The sequence below is a fragment of the Archocentrus centrarchus genome, chromosome 13 (assembly GCF_007364275.1).
Source record: "Archocentrus centrarchus isolate MPI-CPG fArcCen1 chromosome 13, fArcCen1, whole genome shotgun sequence".
In the NCBI taxonomy this organism is placed as follows: Eukaryota; Metazoa; Chordata; class Actinopteri; order Cichliformes; family Cichlidae; genus Archocentrus; species Archocentrus centrarchus.
The window spans coordinates 3,840,059-3,857,714 of NC_044358.1; the positions used below are offsets into that span (position 1 = coordinate 3,840,059).

General features: G+C 39.8%; 2 protein-coding genes across 2 annotated transcripts; both read left to right on the forward strand.

The window, feature by feature from the left end:
• Nucleotides 1-474: 474 nt before the first annotated feature.
• Nucleotides 475-13,184, forward strand: LOC115791233 (tyrosine kinase receptor Cad96Ca). The gene is made up of 12 exons (XM_030745393.1): nucleotides 475-612; nucleotides 769-854; nucleotides 948-1,041; nucleotides 2,227-2,431; nucleotides 3,283-3,421; nucleotides 6,051-6,149; nucleotides 6,383-6,543; nucleotides 7,150-7,287; nucleotides 10,130-10,241; nucleotides 10,820-10,919; nucleotides 12,544-12,643; nucleotides 12,999-13,184. The coding sequence occupies exons 2-12, from the start codon at nucleotides 821-823 to the stop codon at nucleotides 13,101-13,103; spliced, it is 1,287 nt and encodes a 428-aa protein (XP_030601253.1). The 5' UTR covers nucleotides 475-612; nucleotides 769-820; the 3' UTR covers nucleotides 13,104-13,184.
• Nucleotides 13,185-15,682: 2,498 nt separating this feature from the next.
• Nucleotides 15,683-17,246, forward strand: tmem97 (transmembrane protein 97). The gene is made up of 3 exons (XM_030745113.1): nucleotides 15,683-15,856; nucleotides 15,925-16,069; nucleotides 16,816-17,246. The coding sequence occupies exons 1-3, from the start codon at nucleotides 15,743-15,745 to the stop codon at nucleotides 17,088-17,090; spliced, it is 534 nt and encodes a 177-aa protein (XP_030600973.1). The 5' UTR covers nucleotides 15,683-15,742; the 3' UTR covers nucleotides 17,091-17,246.
• Nucleotides 17,247-17,656: the final 410 nt, after the last annotated feature.

The following is a 17,656-nucleotide window of genomic DNA, read 5'->3' on the forward strand; positions in this document are numbered from 1 at the left end:
CGTTATACATGAGATGTGCCTCTGTATTTGATACTTTAAGTATGTTACAGGTAATGCTTTGGAACTTGAAGGACTTTAACTTGTGATTATGTCATTTTTACTGTGGTGTTGCTGTTTTTACTGCAGTAAATGATCTTCCACTGAGGTTTATGAGAGGATGCACGGAGTGTAGTGGTAAACCGATGAGTTAAAAAAAAAAAAAGAGTGTCTAGATAATGTGACTTTTTTTCTTTCAAAGTTTGCATCATTAAAGATAATCAGTAAAACGTGATAAACAATCTGCATACTTGTATCGACTGAACCATTAATATCAGAATTTCAGCGTTTAGAGAGTTGATATGACTACAGTTTTGGGTGAAGTGGACTGACACTGACAGAGTGTGAAACAGTCCTGCGCGTCTCAAACCACCACCTGCTTCAGTTCATTTCCTCTGCTTATGTTGTGGTCGATGCACTGTGAGAGCTCTTGCCGATGACAATACAAACGGGTTATTCTTCACAAGTTTGAATTTGCTTACTTTTTTTGGTCCAAACAGAAAAAGCAAAGAAAACTGTCCTGGTTCCTGATTGGCAGGCCGATGTGAGGAGAATGGACATTATCAAAGTTGTCAGGTAGGGTTTTTTTCATACTGTGAGCGAGCGTTTAGAGACGCTCTTCCTGTGCGTTCTCTATTCTGGGCTTCAGTGAAGCAGCTCTAAAATAGAAATGTTAACATTCTTCGTACTCAGCGTCTCTCTCACTAAAATCTTGTGCCATCACTCTTCCAGATCCAGGTGATGCCCTTTGAACAGCTGGAGAAACAAATATTGAGCAGATGAAATGGGGTGTAACTGTTCATCTCAAGGGTCTACAGGTGAACTCCCGGGTTTCATTTATATCCAGCAAAGTTCACTGACACACTGTGAGAGCCTATGAATGTTAGACCTGCCTGTTTGTGTCCTTTCAGATCAGACACTATACACGATCATCTACACCCTCAGCGCCGTTCTCTCCTTCACCATCCTTGTGTTCACAGTGCTGGGGGCCATATGTCTCACAAAGTAAGTCGAGCTCAAGTTCTTTAACAGTGCATTTATTCGTGACATGACCTCTGTCTCACTAAATCTGTTCAAAGTGAAACTGCAGAAGGCAAAGACTTTGCCACAACATGTCACAATCGTGTGCAGTTGCCTCTGCATTAATACGAGTAATTGTGTAATGTATCCTGCATTGTTCAATTCATTCCATAAAACAGCAATTTTTTCTTTCATGTAATTTTGCATGAAATTTAATACAACCCATTTTTTTAGCCACACGAGCAGATGGCTGTAGAGATTGGAATGAGGAGCTCAAATGTTTAGCAACTTTAAAAGTTGCCTTAAAAATTGGCTTCCTTTGTTGCCGTGGTGGTGTGTTTTGGGTCACTGCCATGCAGGAGGATCCATCTTCAGTGTTCTGGCTGAGGGGAGGTGGTTCTCATCCAGGATTCTAAATAGTACAGAACCCCATCCTTTGGCCCCTCGGTGAAGTCGTCCTGTAGCCTTGTAGCAGAAAATTCAGCCCCAAAACACAATGTTTCCACCTCTGTGCTTGACTGTGGGGAAGGTTGTTCTTTGGGTCACACTCAGCATTTCTCTTCCTCCAAACACCATGAGGCAAGATCTTGCATGGAGATCCAGGTCAACAGCGATTGATGGTCATTATAAATTTCCTCCATTTCCAAATAATCACACCAGCAGCTGTCACCTTCTCACCAAGCTTCTTGCTGATGGTCTTGTAGCCCATTCCAGCCTTGTGCAGGTCTACAGTCACACCCCTGATGTCCTTTGACAACTCTTTGGTTTTGCCTGTGGTGGTGGAGAGGTTGGATTCTGTGGAGAGGTATCACTTCTTTGGAAGTGAGCAAACTTACAGATTCAGCAGGGGATCAAATAATTATTTCCACCACTCTATAATGAATGAATATTGCTTAACTTGTACTGTTATTGGGGCCACTGAGATAGCTGATCCACATTACTCTACATGGATACCATACCTGATAGATCTAAGTAAATGTGATTTATTTCCAGTAAATTATTATTATAGTTATGTAAATATGTACAGTGTTATTTATGGTTATACAGTTTAGCTCTGAGTCAAACTGTAACTTCAAACTTGCGCTCTGATTTAGTGAGGCAGATGTCTTGGAGTTTTTCTTTCTCACATCTTGTACAGTGTTAACTGTTTCACTGTGAACTATTTTGCAGATACCGATCCTCCATCAAGACCATCAGAGAGCTGCGGCACAACAGGCTGCTCATGGGTGCTGTGCCTCAGCTAGACCCTCCCCTCATACCTGTGAGGTCGATTCAAGTAGAGGAGGAAGAGCAGGAGTGCCCTCCCCAAACTCCACTCCGACCCAGCATGTCAGTCAGGTCTCCATCCAAGAAGCTGTGGAAAAGCCTGCAGCAGGTAGCACTGATTCACAGGCATCTTTGTGTTCCTGTCGTATGATGACGTGTGGAGTGTTGAATGCAGACCCAAATGCAGAATCTAACACAGAGTACCATAAAGAAAAACTAGCCTCTGTTTGGCAAAACAGAAAATCCAGACAGTAACTGAAAACACAGTCCAAAATGTAAGTTGCAAAAACATCTGTGTGCAGCACGTGGAGAACAAACAGTATGACACAACAGAGACTTACAGCAAGCTGAGGGCTTAAATACACTCGTGAGGTAATTAAGGAGAGAGAACACAGCTGGGAGAAACAAGACACGGGTAAACAGAATCAAACTGAGACAGTGGGACGCAAAACTAAACACAACACACATAAGACAAGAGACAGGCCAAATAAAACAAGGGTCTAAACTGAGGAACATCGAACACTGTGACAGAGATACTGGGAAAACACTGGAGAGGTAAAAATAAACTGAAACAAGGAACTGAATTCAAACTAACTATAATCATGGACAGAACCCAAATAAATGCAATTAGAAAGGACTGAGGATGCAGATGTAAAGAGACCAACCGGGAATAACTGTAAAAATGATATAAAGCTCAAAACTGCAAAAACCACAAAAAACTAAAGAAAACAGACTACAGAAAACATAAAAATAGAAATTCAAAAACCCAAAGCACAGAGTCAAAACCGCAGGATCACGACAGTTTATGCCGAAGACACAGCTGAGGAAACCTCAGATGCAAGATAGGTTAAACAAAATATTAATGTGGCCTATGTTCTGTGCCATCTTGAGTTCAGTGCAGTTTACTGTTGTGATCTACTTTGATTATGTACAAACTGGTCTCAAATATTTCAATTTAAGGATCCTCCTTTCACCAAGTCAGACCTGAACCTTCTGCAGCTCATCAAAGCAGGAAAGGAGGGTGTCTTCTACCAGGCCAGGATGACCAGAGGGACATGTAAAGGTCACAACATGTTCACCTGTAAGATCAGCAAGGAAGGTAGGTACATGACCGGAGGTTTAGACCTACAGGCGCAGCATCCCTGAAAGCAGTAATCAAGTAGTTGAGATAAAGAGTAACAGTAAACAGTAACTGCCTGTCAAGTACGAGGATGCACTACAAATAGATAGCTACATGACAAGCCTAGCCAAAATGGAAGCAAATACTGGATTGGTCCAAATGTTCCAAACAATTCAAATTTAAGTAGAATTATTATCAGTCTTCTTATACTACTTTTAATTCAAGTTTGCTTAGGTGTCTTTTATTTGACACTATTAATGATGATGATGATGATGATGATGATACTTTATTGATCCCACAATGGGGAAATTACAGTGAACAGAACACCCATCCAAGAAGACAAACAAACAATAATAGCATTGTTTCTTCCCCACCTCAGCATGCATTGATAGCCTCTAATGATGGATGGACTTAAGATCCAAATTCTCCTTAGGTTCCTCCCCATAATGCCTAATTTACCTCATTCTCTTATGCTAAATTACACTAAATGACTTAGTATAATGGTTAAGATCTTTTACAAGCATTGGTCCTTCACTGCCATCTATTATTAACAGCTCACTGAGGCAAGGTTGTGTTCCATCCTACTTTAAGCATGCTGAGGTAATTCCATGACTTAAGAAAACCTAATCTTGATACCAGTTCTCCTGGCAATTACTGGCCTATTTCAAAATGACCATTTATTAGCAAATCAAAAAAACCTGTTGAAAATTAATTCATATCTTGATTGTGCACATTAGAGCTTTCTTATCCTTTTCATTCCCATCTTCAAAAACAGCACTCTGCTGACCTTCTGATGGCATCCGATGCAGGAAATTGTTCTGTAATCATATTGCTTGACTTTAGTGCTGCCTTTGATACTATTGACCATATTTTAATTAAAAGGCTCACGGTTTTGGCTGGTACCTCTGGCTCAGCACTGGACTGGTTTTCCTCCTAATTTTTCTGAAAGGACATTTTCTGTTGAGGCGTGTTAGTTCTCCTTTGACACTGCTTGTCTAACCTGTGGGGTTCCACAAGGTTCAGCCCTGGGTCCATTGTTATTCTCATTTTACCTGCTTCCTTTACCTGGTTCACTCAGTCTTTTTCTGGTGGTTCTTATTAGTTCTATGCTGATGGCATTCAGCTGTACATGTCTTTAAGCCTCACCAGCTGGATAAGCTGTCCACCTTAATTGACTGTTTATCCCAGATTAGTGACTGGCTCTCCAATAATTGCCTTGTTTTAAACTCTGACAAGACAGAAGCCATGATTATAGCTCCTCCTGATATACATTCAAGATTAGGCCAAGTGATTGCTTCCTTCTGCTCATCTGCAAAGGGCAGTGTTCACAATCTATTTGATTCCTCTCTGATCTTTGAGTCACATATAAAATCTCATGTTTCTGTTCGTTTCATTTAAGGAACATTTCTAAATTATGAGCTATAGTCTCCTCTTCTGAACTAGAGAAAATTGTTCATAAATTATTGCCCTTTTAAGGCAAATCATCTCTGTCACACCTCCAAGCAATGCAAAATACTGCAGCCACACTCTAAAAGGCAAGCAGATATTACATTTATTTTATTCTCTTTACACTGGCTCCCAGTTGATTTTAGAATGCATTTTAAAATTTTTACACTTACAAACAGAACACTAAATGGACAAGCCCCAGACTACTTATGTCAACTTTTGTTAAACATACTGCTGCTCGCTATCTTCATTCACAAGCTCAAAATCTATTAGTTGTCCCTCGTGCTCAACTGAAGCCTAAAGTGAACAGAGCCTTTCAGTCAGTGGCACCAGGGCTCTGGAAAAGTTTACCCCTCCAGTTCCATTTAGCTGACTGTCCTGAGAGCTACGTCATGAGATCACGCCACCACGCTGGTCACTTGGAATGTTCTCACACGCAGGAGGACATCAGCCTCAACTACTAATACCCTGTTGCTTCTTCAATGGGCCCCAAATTGCTCATGGGCACCTGGGCATTTGCCCCGGCTGCCCATTGGATAATCCAGCCATGTCTGTCATCTTTTTAATTTACCACTTAAAGCATAAAAAGCCTTTTATTCAGCTGAGGTGCTGAACTAAAAATTAGGATATGAATAATAAATATTATTTTCAAACATGAATCATGCAAAGCTACTTAAGTATGTGTGTATACAGTGTATTTTAGTCAATTATAGTCAGTTATATGTTGAAATGTAAGTAAACATTTTCTGACCACAGACCCATTCAATAATAAGAAGGCTGTGGGGAAGTCTGTAAAGCACAGAGCTGTTCTAATCTTGGTTTGCTCTATTTAGATTCTAATCAGAGACAAATGTGTGATTTCCTCTGTAAATCATGTAACTATGAAAATACACATGATAGAATTTAGCCTGACTGCAATGCATGTTGGGAACTGTAACATATAAGCTGCCAGTTTTTAAGTTGACTGTGGCAAAATAAATGCAGTGGACATTTAAATTAATGGCAGAGAAAGTTCAAATAGGCAAATTCCACTGATTTAATAATAAAATTGAAGGTGAAACAAAGAACTTGTTAAACTTAAGAATTTTCTTAAATTATGATGCCGTGTTCATAGTTTGGGTGCAGGACTTTGGTTTGACTTTTGTGTCTTTTTCTACCCAAGGTGTCCGTCTCAAACACGTGGACATGGAAGTTTCCATCATGAGAAAACTGATGCACCACAAGAACATCCTCCAGTTACTGGACTGGAACACCACTGAGGGTGATGAGCTTTTACATACAGACTGCTATTTCTCTACATTGATAAATATGGTTACCATATCAAGCTAACCATAAACTAACCAGTAACCATAAACGAATAACTTCTGTTGCTTTCTCTATTGCACATGGTTAAAAGATAGGAGATGGAGGTAGCTGAAACCTTGGATAGGTGCCTCTGTAAAGCCCTAGATCACTTTTTCTCAGTGTGTTTGACTAAAGATGTTTTCTGTGCAGAGCCGTACGTTCTGATCATGGAGTATGTGAGCTATGGCACTCTGAGGACCTTCCTGCAGACAAATAGAGGCCACCTTAGTGCAGACCCTGAGCTGCAGAGCCTCCTCACCATTGCCTCCTACCACATTGCTCTGGCCATGCAGCACCTGCGCTCCAAAATGGTAACAACGTATCAGGCTGTTAGGAAATATATTGATCACATTTTGTACCATTTTGTTCAAATTTTGACATAATATTGTAGTGTTTTTTTGGAAACACTGTACATCCCATGCAATTTATATCAATATTGTACCCTCTGGATACATCTTGTGCTATTATTGTTACCTTTATGTAAAAACGAATGTTTTGATGAATGTTGAAATATTTCAGACACAAATGTTGTTCAGCTGTGGTCACATTTTCTATCACATTAGTAACATCATGTACCGTTTTTGACACATTTTGTGCCTTTTTGTCACAGACCACTTTGGATTGATTTTTTTTACTACTTTGAAAATATTTTTAAAGTTTTTGGACAAATGATATGGCATTTTTGAAAGATTTAGGCTATTAAATATACACACCTTTTTTAAAATGTCATTGTTTTATATAATTTCATGCCATTTTGTAGAATTTTACAAATATTTACTTCATACTCAGCTACACAGTGATGAATAATATTTGCGTATGTTGCTCATTTACTAAACACATAACCATTAGGAGAAAAAAGTGCGTCTTACACACACACAAAGACATGCTAAGGAGTGTCGCTGTGGTTCTCTGTGCAGATTATCCACTGTGACTTGGCTCTGAGGAATGTCATGGTCAACAAGTTCCCCTGGGAGGTGAAAGTGGCTGAGTTTGGTCTTGCCCGAGACTTAACGCGCATGACAAGCCGCCGCAGCAGTCGCTGGAGAAACCCACGTGTAAGATTACCCCCACACACACACACACACACACACACACACAGTTTGGCAAATTTGAACACAAATTATTTATGTGTACAGTATTCTTTTCTCTCAGTCATCAAACTGATGAACAATTTTGCAGCACATGCAGACAAATTTAAACTTTTGCTCGTGTCTTGCAGCATTTTACTACCTTTTTGTATCATTTTGGGTACACTTTGTATTGATTTTAGTACATAATGTGTAATTTGGGAAACATTCTGTGCTACCTTGCACTATTTGGACACATGTTACAGATGGGTGCATCTTGTTGTCATGTGTGTGGCAGAGGACCCCAAACGGTGACTTAAACACAGGCAGGCAAAACGAAAACTTAGTTTACACTTAATGAAGATAAAGATTCCTACAAAACTACTCAAAGAAGTCCTACCTTTAATCAATGCTTCAATCTTAAATAAGAATAACACTATTGATCCCAGAGGGAAATTCATACAATATGATCAGTCTCTGTGCTATGTACCACATGCCTTAATGTGGCAGTATTTAAACCATTTCTTAAAAGGCCATCACCTGACCCAGCTGTCTTAGCAATCTCCAACCTTCCTTTAATTAAAAAAAAAAGAGAGAACAGTTGTAAAACAGCTGACTGATCATCTGCAGAGGAACGGTTTATTTGAAGAGTTTCAGTCAGGGTTCAGAATTCATCACAGTACAGAAACAGCATTAGTGAAGGTTACAAATGATCTTCTTACAGCCTCTGACAGTGGACTCATCTCTGTTCTTGTCCTGTTGGACCTCAGTGCAGCATTCAATACTGTATATTATGGAGAATTATAGAGCTTAGAGCATGCCATAAGTATTAAAGGTACTGCAGTAGAGTGGTTTGAATCATAAGTAATAGACTCCAATTTGTTCATGTAAATGCAAAGTCTTCTTCACACACTAAGGTTAATTATGGAGTTCCACAGGGTTCTGTGCTAGGACCAATTCTATTTACACTCTACACACTTCCCTTAGACAGTATTATAAGAAAGCACTGCATACGTTTTCATTGCTATACAGATGATACCCATCTTTATCTCTCCATGAAGCCAGGTGACCCACAATGATCAGTTAAACTGCAAGAATGTCTTAAAGACAAGAATGTCTGAATTTCCTGCTTCTAAATTCAGATAAAACTGAAGTGTTGGAGTCAGTTTGACCAGGATATGTCTTTCAATGCACATATTAAACAAATATGTAGAACTGTCTTCTTGCATATTTCTATAATTAGAAACATCCTGTCTCAAAGTGATGCTTAAAACTAGTTAATTTATTACAACTAGGCTGGACTATTTTAATTCATTACTATTAGGTTGTACTAAAAGCTCCCAGAAAAGCCTTTTTGTGGCAAAATGCTGCGACAAGAGTACTGACAGGGACTAGAAAGAGAGAGCATATTTCTACTATATTGGATTCTCTTCATTGGCTCCCTGTTAAATCCAGAATTGAATTTAAAATCTCACATACAAGGTCTTGAAGACCTAATAGTCCCGTATCACCCCAATAGAGCACTTCGCGCTCAGACTGCTGCCTTACTTGTGGTTCCTCGGATACTTAAGAGTAGAATGGGAGGCAGAGCCTTCAGCTTTCAGGCCCCTCTTCTGTGGAACCAGCTCCCAGCTTGGATTCAAGAGACAGACACCCTCTCTATTTTTAAGATTAGGCTTAAAACTTTCCTTTTTAATCAAATTTATAGTTAGGGCTGGATCAGGTGACCCTGAACCATCCCTTAATTATGCAACAATAGGCTTAGGCTGCTGGAGGCTTCCCATGATGCACTGAGTGGTTCGTCTTCACTCTTGTGTTTATACACCACTCTCATTAGTTATTATTAATCTCTGGCTCTCTTCCACACTGTGTCTTTTGAACTGTCTCCCTCACCTCACTCCCAATTGGTTAGCTCATGCAGGCCAGAAAGTCAAGCTCATCCACAATCAGCTGATCTCAGTGCCAGCCTAAATCAGCTGATGGCCCAGCTGAAACCCCTCCATCAGCCTGTCTATAGTTGCTGCTCTGCCACCCTCCTCCACCTTCTCCTTTTACGCTGTTTCTGATTAATGACTTGTTGGGAAGACTTGCTGTCACTGACATCTCGCTGTTTTGCTGCTGTTCCTCTCCCCACCTCCAGCTTTTGATGTATGCACATGGAAGGCTGGGGATGTCCCAGAGCCAAATCTTGCCACCAAATCTAAATTACTGCATATGTAAAAAGCAACCTTTGTTTAACTAAACTTGTCCGGACTCAAAGAATACCTTTATTTTCTCAGTGCTGTACTTGGGACAACACCTCTAGTCTTTTTTTTTTCTTTTTTTAATGTACCCTAGAAATTTAAAAAAGAAAAAAACAAACTTTATTGCACAATTGAGCTCAGGTTTGGTCACACTTTTAGGTCGTCATGTTTTATGATATAATGGACTTTGTTAAAATGGAATAAGAGTGCTTGCAATACTTGAGTTTTCTAGACACTACGAATGTCATGAACTCTACATTTGGCTGTTGTGTATGCAGACAGGTACACAGGTGCACCTGCAGCCAACCGAACATGTTTTAAATTAGCACTGCACATGCTGAGCCCAGTTCAAAACAGACTTTACATTCTGTACATATGTGCAGAAGATATAGTAACATCCTTTTCTCAACAGGAAACAGCGGTACAGAAAAAGACCAGCAGTGATGGTGTCGTGCATTTCCTCCATGAGCTTTGTCTAAAATGATACCACTATATATACACTGACATGGTTTCTCATGGTTTGAAAATAGGATCTCTGCTTTAACTCTTTATGAAATCATATTTTCCGCCGTGTGTCACTTGTGCAGCAACGGGTTCCACTGCGCTGGTACCCGCCTGAGTACTTCAAAAACAACTACTACAGCTTCAAGGGAGATGTGTGGGCGTTTGGCGTTGTGCTGTGGGAGATGCAGACATTTGGTGAGTTAGTGGTTTGGGCTGCTCTCTGACCACTGGAAACTCATTTTTGACTTCTCTTTATTGTTGACTAATATTTTCCAAATTTATTCTTTCTTAAACAGTGGTCTCATATAACTCAGTATCTCTGAGCATCTCGTAATGTTGTAGTGTCTGTGGGTGTAATTGGTCATAGATGCGCTGTCCCTACGAACAGAGAGAACACCTACCTACCCTGTCCCCAAATTCCAGCCAAACGGAAAAGCTGACTAAAGCATCCTGTATTCCTACTTTTGTTATATGACATTTAAAAGTTACTTTCCTGTCAGTCCCTATTTGTAGTTTACTTTGAGTATTTGTATCATTCTTTGTAGAGATTATGAGATTTTATGTTGAAAATCATGAATGCAGTTTGTAAATCCCCAAAAACGTTGCTGAAGGAATTAAACAGCTTTCATTATTCACATCCTCATAAAGATTTATGTTGCACGAGGATTTATTTTGCTCTTGACACATTTAGAACTTCGAAAGTGACAAAATCCACTTTAAGAAAGAGCAAGTGTGACATGAAATCTACCTTTATTTAAATATTACATTTTCAGGTACTTTGCCATATCCAAACCTGGAGACGTCAGAGCAAGTGGTGTACCACATCTGTATGGGTCACAGAAATACAAACCCAGAAGGCTGCAGACCAGAGATGTAAGTGAAATGGAAATGGTATATTTGTAATCGATATCTTTTGTTTGGATTTTTAAAAAGCTAAATTTGATATGATCTAGCCTCTATGCAATCAGGATCTGATTCTAAAATAACTGCTGTTAGGTGACAGGATTTCTGTCACAGCTGTAGAGATTAAATCTTTACAGTGAAACCCAAACTGATCCCATTCTACTGGCTGCCTTTTCCAACACTTTTTTCCCTCTTTAATTTAAATTAGGCATTCATCACATCACTGATCAATATCAGAAAGCGGAGGAGTAAGTCTGATTCAGGTTCTGCCAACGCTCCACCACTGCATATGTTTTTTTTTAAAGTGGATAAATTGTAATACGCTGGTATCATTAGAACGTTCTTAAAAAGATCTTTTCAGTTATGCCGAGATTGCTTTTCTGTGAAAAAATAACAAGGAAATTATGCTAATTAGTTCATCCCTGGTCAGTAAAAAACAGTGGCTCATATGAGCTTTATTTCCTTATTTCTACCTCAGTTTTTAAGAGTTTGGTATCATTGGAAAGCTTAGCAAAGCTGTTCACAACATAAAGAATAATCCATCAAATTATGAAGTCGGGCAGCACGGTGGTGCGGTGGTTAGCACTGCTGCCGCACAGCTAGAATGACATCTACAAGGTCTGGGTTCGATTCCACCTTGGCCCAGGCTCCTCCCTCCCTCTCTCGCTGTGTGGAGTTTACATATTCTCCGGTGTCTGCGTGGGTTTCCTCCCACAGTTACTGGGGTTAGTTAATTGGTTACTCTAAATTGCCCATAGGTGTGAATGGTTGTCTGTCTCTCTCTGTGCTAGCCCTGCGACAGGCTGGTGACCTGTACAGGGTGTACCCTGCCTCTTGCCCTATGCCCCCCCCCCCCCCCCCCCAGTGACCCTGAAATGTATAAGCAGAAGAGAATGAACAGAATATGAAGTCATATAATACTCACCTTTGGAAGCTGAATGGGGTGTTTTGTAAACTATTTTAACACAAATTTTGAAGATAAATTGTAGCTTGAAGCCTGAATAAACATGGAGGTCAGTGATGGTGTGCGCTACATTATCAGATCCTGTTCTGGTGTTTGTGTGATACCCTTGAATGCCCACTGGAAGATGTGGCTGTTTAGTAAGTACTGTCCCACTGAGCGAAGTCCAAAGCACTGCTCAGCAGTAAATGGATGGACTAGTTCTTATATAAGCCCTTTTCTACTCTATCTGAGCACTCAAAGTGCTTTATACAACACATTCACCCATTCATACAAGCGTGTAACTAAGCTAAGTGCTTTTATTGTCTAACATTCACACATATTCATACTCCAATGCTTGCGTGAGAGAGCAACTTGGAGTTCAGCATCTTGCCCAAGGATACTTTGACACGCAGCCTGGATCAGCCAGGAATCAAACCACCAACCTTCTGATTAGTAGGTGACCTGCTCCACCTCCTGAGCTACAGCCACCCTGCGGCAGCACTGGCTGACACATACATACATATGTACCATAAATAGCGCTGTTCTGCCTCTTATATCTTATGATGCTATTTTTGATGTATCAACTATGATAGCTGCTTCACTGTATTTCATGACATAATGAGTCAGTGCCTTGAACATCTCACCTTACAGGCTTCATATCATGCGAGACTGCTGGCAGGAGCCGCACACCCTGAGGCCCTCCTTCACAGACATCGTCTGTATGCTGGAGAACATCATGGAAAATGATGCAGTGAGCAACAGCATTTTTTCCCCTTTAGTAATTAGTCATTTAAAAATAAACTGTTAAGTCAGCATTTTTCAGCTCTTCTCTCCTTGCTATATGATCTGTAAAAATTAACAGGAAAACACAGCATGGCCTTCATTAGACTTAATCCAGCATGGCTCACTTAATTCATTTTTTTTTTTTTTTTTTTGGTCATGATTTGGTTATTAAATGTGCCTGCATGTAGTTTGAAACCATTTCCTGGATCATTTTTATAAAATTGTTTTATAAACTCATTATGTGTGACCTTCTAGTTTTGTAGCTGCAGATGGACAATCAGCACACGGTTCAGTTATTAAATAAACTGTCGTCTTCTTTGCAGGACTACGTGGATGTGGAGGGCCCACAGCATGTGGTGACAGATGAGGCCGAATATCAGGAAAACAAAAGATTACGAGCCGCCAGCGTCAGCTTGGGGGATAGATAAAAAATTTTAAATGATCCAGTCTAGTATATATTTACAAATATCTAAGATGAACAGTTTAAGTCATAAGTGACACATCAAGCATATGACCAGTAATAAATAACTGAAAGAAGCAGAAAACATATTAAGAAAAAAAAACACTCAGCTACACCCTTCTCCAACTGTGGTGGGTCTTTTCGTTCAAAAATTATTATTTTTGTTATTATTTTATTTTTTAACAAAATGTAATTATAGTCATATTTTATTTTCTGACTTTTTAAAAAAATATTTTTTATAATTTTTCTTATATGAAATATTAGTTTATACAACCAATTTTTGTGATAAACCTAGCGATCCCCTGCACACACAAACACACACTTTACTGACTGAGGAGCTCAAACATCAGGACTTTTTCTCTCAAAGCTGTGAGTCACCCTCTGAAAGCGACACAGAAGCTTTACTTCATGATCATTCAGTTTGTGTTGATTTGTTACCTGGAGACTAATTGTTGTGTTTTCCTTATAAAGACATTCACCAGAATGCAGGAAATGAAGTATCTCATGCCCAAAATACAACACACACGACTGTTGTAGGTTATATTTATGTTTTCAGAGCGTAACATTCAGAGGACCTGTATGAAATATAGCAAGTGTAAGATTGTCACATGTATAAAATCAGTATTGTATATCCAATATGCATTATTTAATGTGTACATTTTTACTTTCCTAACATCATTTTTTTAATTTATTTTTTGTTTTTTTGTTTTCATACCTTTTTTTTTTTTTTTTTTAGCTTTTCTGTTTTGTTGTTTTCCTGTGGCTTTTGTATACCAATAAAAAATAGAATTTCTGTGTGTGTGTGTGTGTGTGTGTGTGTTTTATGTAGCAGGGATGACACAACATCATTACATTTAAATAAAATGCAGCTGATGGAATATTCATAGTTCTTTGAGCCGCATTTTAATTTGCAGACAACTTGCCAACGCAAACATAAAACTAAACAATACAACAAACAAACAGTAATGAAATAAATGGTGACTAACACAAACCAACACAAACGTCTAAGAACAACAAAAACAGGGATCGCAGATCACATTGTTCTTTGCTTGACTCATAATTTTGCTTCTGCACTGAACGTTTTAAATCCTGTTTTTGAGTGTGGTGACAGAAGGTTTCACACCTGTGGACCCTTACCTGTGAAGGAGGACTGACCAAATGCTGTTTTATATTTTACCCTGTATAATAAAATATATCTGGCTGGCAGAGTGGCATCTGCCACCTTGTTAGTATTCTTATTATTATTTTGAAATGGGATAAATAAGATATTATTTATGTTCCTTCTTCTACTTCTTGTAACCACATGTTAGTGGGCAGATCTCCAGTAGCAATAGCAGACTGTCAGTAGCATGTGGTATAAAGGATGTATCTGTCGTGGTGGCAGCAGAGCTGAATCAGTCTGTCAGAGAAGGCGCTCCGCTGCCTGTCCACTGAGTGGTGCAGAGGGTGGTCGGGATTATCCATGATGATAACCACAGAGCCAGCCTTCCTAATCAGTTTATCCAATCATTCTGTGCCACCAGCTTTGACACTACTGCCCCAGCAGACCACAGTATAGCTCACAGCACTTTCACCAAGTGACTGATGGAAAATGTCCATTATTTTGCTGCACGTATTGAAAGAGCTCTGCTTCCACAGGAAACAGAGCATGCTCTTCCCCTTCTTGTATGTAGCCTCTGTGTTGGTCAGCCTGCTGTCACTGTGGACATACTCATTCATACATACATACTCATACTCGTACTCCCCCACCACATCAACATCTTGCTCCAGGATATATACGTGGGTTGTGCAGCTGTCCTCTTCCTTCTGAAGTTGATCACCATCTCTCTGGTCTTATTCACATTTAGAAGCAGATGATTCCTCCCCGACCACTCAAAACCATCTATAGCATTCTGCCCTCCTTCTGCCCATCACTACTAAATCAACCACTGCAGAATCTCAGTATTTTTATAGGTGGCTGATCCGAAGTTGTACTGAAAGCCTGATGTGTTCAAGGTGAGTAGGAGTGGAGACAGCTCTATAACTATAGGCTTGACGTAACAAATTTAGCTTTTCAATAACTGCAGTTAGAATTGAAATTGTTCTATAGTTACAAATGTGATGATGTTCTCCAGATTTAAAGATGCATGTTATAATTGCTTGCTTAAATAACAGAAGCAAATTTGTCACATGTATAACAGGACCTACCTACTGGAGTTTCTGACAGCTCGGGATTTAATTATAAAGTAGGTATTAATTAGGTTTGCGATCCACACATTCAAAGGATTTATGCCTTTTCTTTGACCAGATTCTTCTTTCTGAGTCTGTTAATATGTCTCCAAAGCACTGAGCTGTTTCCACCAAGAAAGAAAAAAAAGTATCCTACATCATGGATTTGACCTGAAAAGAGGTAAATAAATACATAAATAAAGAAATGATTAAATTCTTACATTTACGAGGAGCTCCTAAAGTGGCACGTCCGGATGGCGCCATCGGGAACGCCCTTGTGTCCTTCTCGCTAGCCAATGGGATCCAGCCTGGGAACAGGCGTCTCAGCGGTGCGCAGCCTCTACTGTGAACTTTGACCCCGTTTCTGCTGTGTTCTGTGCGCTGACTGAGTCGTTTATAATGTCTATCCGTGTGTTAGAACTAATCTTTTTCTTCTATTTCGCCACTCATATTCCCATCACATTATTTATTGACTTACAAGCCCTGCTACCTGAACACGTGTACCCCCAGCCGGTAAGTTACTTTAATATAAAACACACTATTTCTCCTACAAGACAATTCACACTTTTCACCCCCTCCAGCTGAAAGACCTCCTGAAATGGTACGCTGCGGACTTCAGAGACCCGATGGTGCTGGATCCCCCGGAGTGGTTCAAGTCGTTTGTTTTCTGCGAGGCTTTGCTTCAAACGCCGTTTTTCCCCGTTGCAGCGTATGCTTTTCTGAAAGGTAGGTTAACATGAAATATGGCTGGTTTGGCCAGAATTTATTTAAAAAACAAAACAAAAAAGCATAATAAAAATAAATAAATAACAGTTACACACCACTCTCACACTTTCTCAAGCCAGCCGCTGTCCCAGCAGGACAGAGACGGGTCAAAGGCGACCTCTATTGGATTTGTGTTATGTGGGCATTAGAAATAAACTGCAACAAGTGGTTTTGACCACGTGACATCTCAGCCAGGAGCGTTTCTATGAAGTTACAAGTGAGGGTGGACTTGTTAGAAATGAGAAAATTCTATCGCACATACACACCGAGCCTTTTAGTAGCACATGATGATGCTTTTATTGACAGACTTCCTGCCTCCACACACGTGCATTAGGAGAGGTGGCAGCAGATATGTGTTAATCTACTGAGAGGTAGAAATTTGTTTTGCTTGTTTTAAATGCATCTTTGCACAGTAATGTTCCTCCTGGCCGCCTTTATGTATTTATTTATTTTTGCCACGCCCATAATCTCAGCTGAGCTTTCAGATAAAATTTCAATTTGAGTTCAGTTAAAATTTTTATTAAGACTGTAGGGTTTTTATTCTCTGTGCTTGCTGGATTTGAAAAATGACCAATGAAAAATAAAGTTGGAAACAAAAAAAAACAAAAAAAAATGGATTATTTACAGACTTTTTGTGTCAGAGCTTTCCTTTGGGACGTTTTACCAAAAACATTCTGCCCTTTTTCCTGATAACGTTCGTCCAACAGGGGGCTGTAAGTGGATCCGGACTCCTGCCATTGTGTATTCCACACACGTCGCCACCACATTGATTCCAATCCTCGCCCACATCCTCCTCTATCAGTTCCCTCTGAAGCCCCATCCTGGTCCTCAAACTGTCCAGGAGCGCTGGCTGCTAGTCTCCATATATGCACCGTACCTGTTGGTGCCTTTGCTGCTCCTCCTCACCATGCTGATGTCCTCCACATACAACCCCACCTCCAAGTCTGGGAGCATGCCAGCCAAAGCCAAGAAGAAGAACTGAAATATCATCTAATTTACTGTGATTTTCTGACATCTTTTTCTACATCCCTGAATGTATGAACATGCATGTGAAAGGCTGTGTGAGTCAGGCTGTTTGCTGCCATTGTTGAACCATCCAAAATTTGTTGCTCTTTTAAATAAAATCCATCTTGTTCTATTTCTGTTTTGATGTTTCAATATGGGTGTAGACATAACCCTATATAGATGGCCTTGCTTGCTTGGCCCTGTTCCACACACTTAGCTGTATTAACCTCACTGCACAGTTTTTATGTAACTGAAGGACTTTTGATTTATCTGATTAAATATTGTAGGCACTTGAAATAGAAAATATAGAAGTCATGTTGGGACAGAGGGTAGCACAAAACTGAAGTCATTAGCCAGACAGAAGTTGGCATTGCAGTTCTATAGCTGGTGTATTGCAGACCACTAGGATGCACACGCTGTTGTGACAAAAAGGGAGAAAGAAAATAAAACAATAGCACAGCTATTTACAATGATATGACAGGAATTTAAGGAAAGAGCTTGGGGGAGGACAGAGAAAGAAATAAATGACTTATTTTTGCAGCA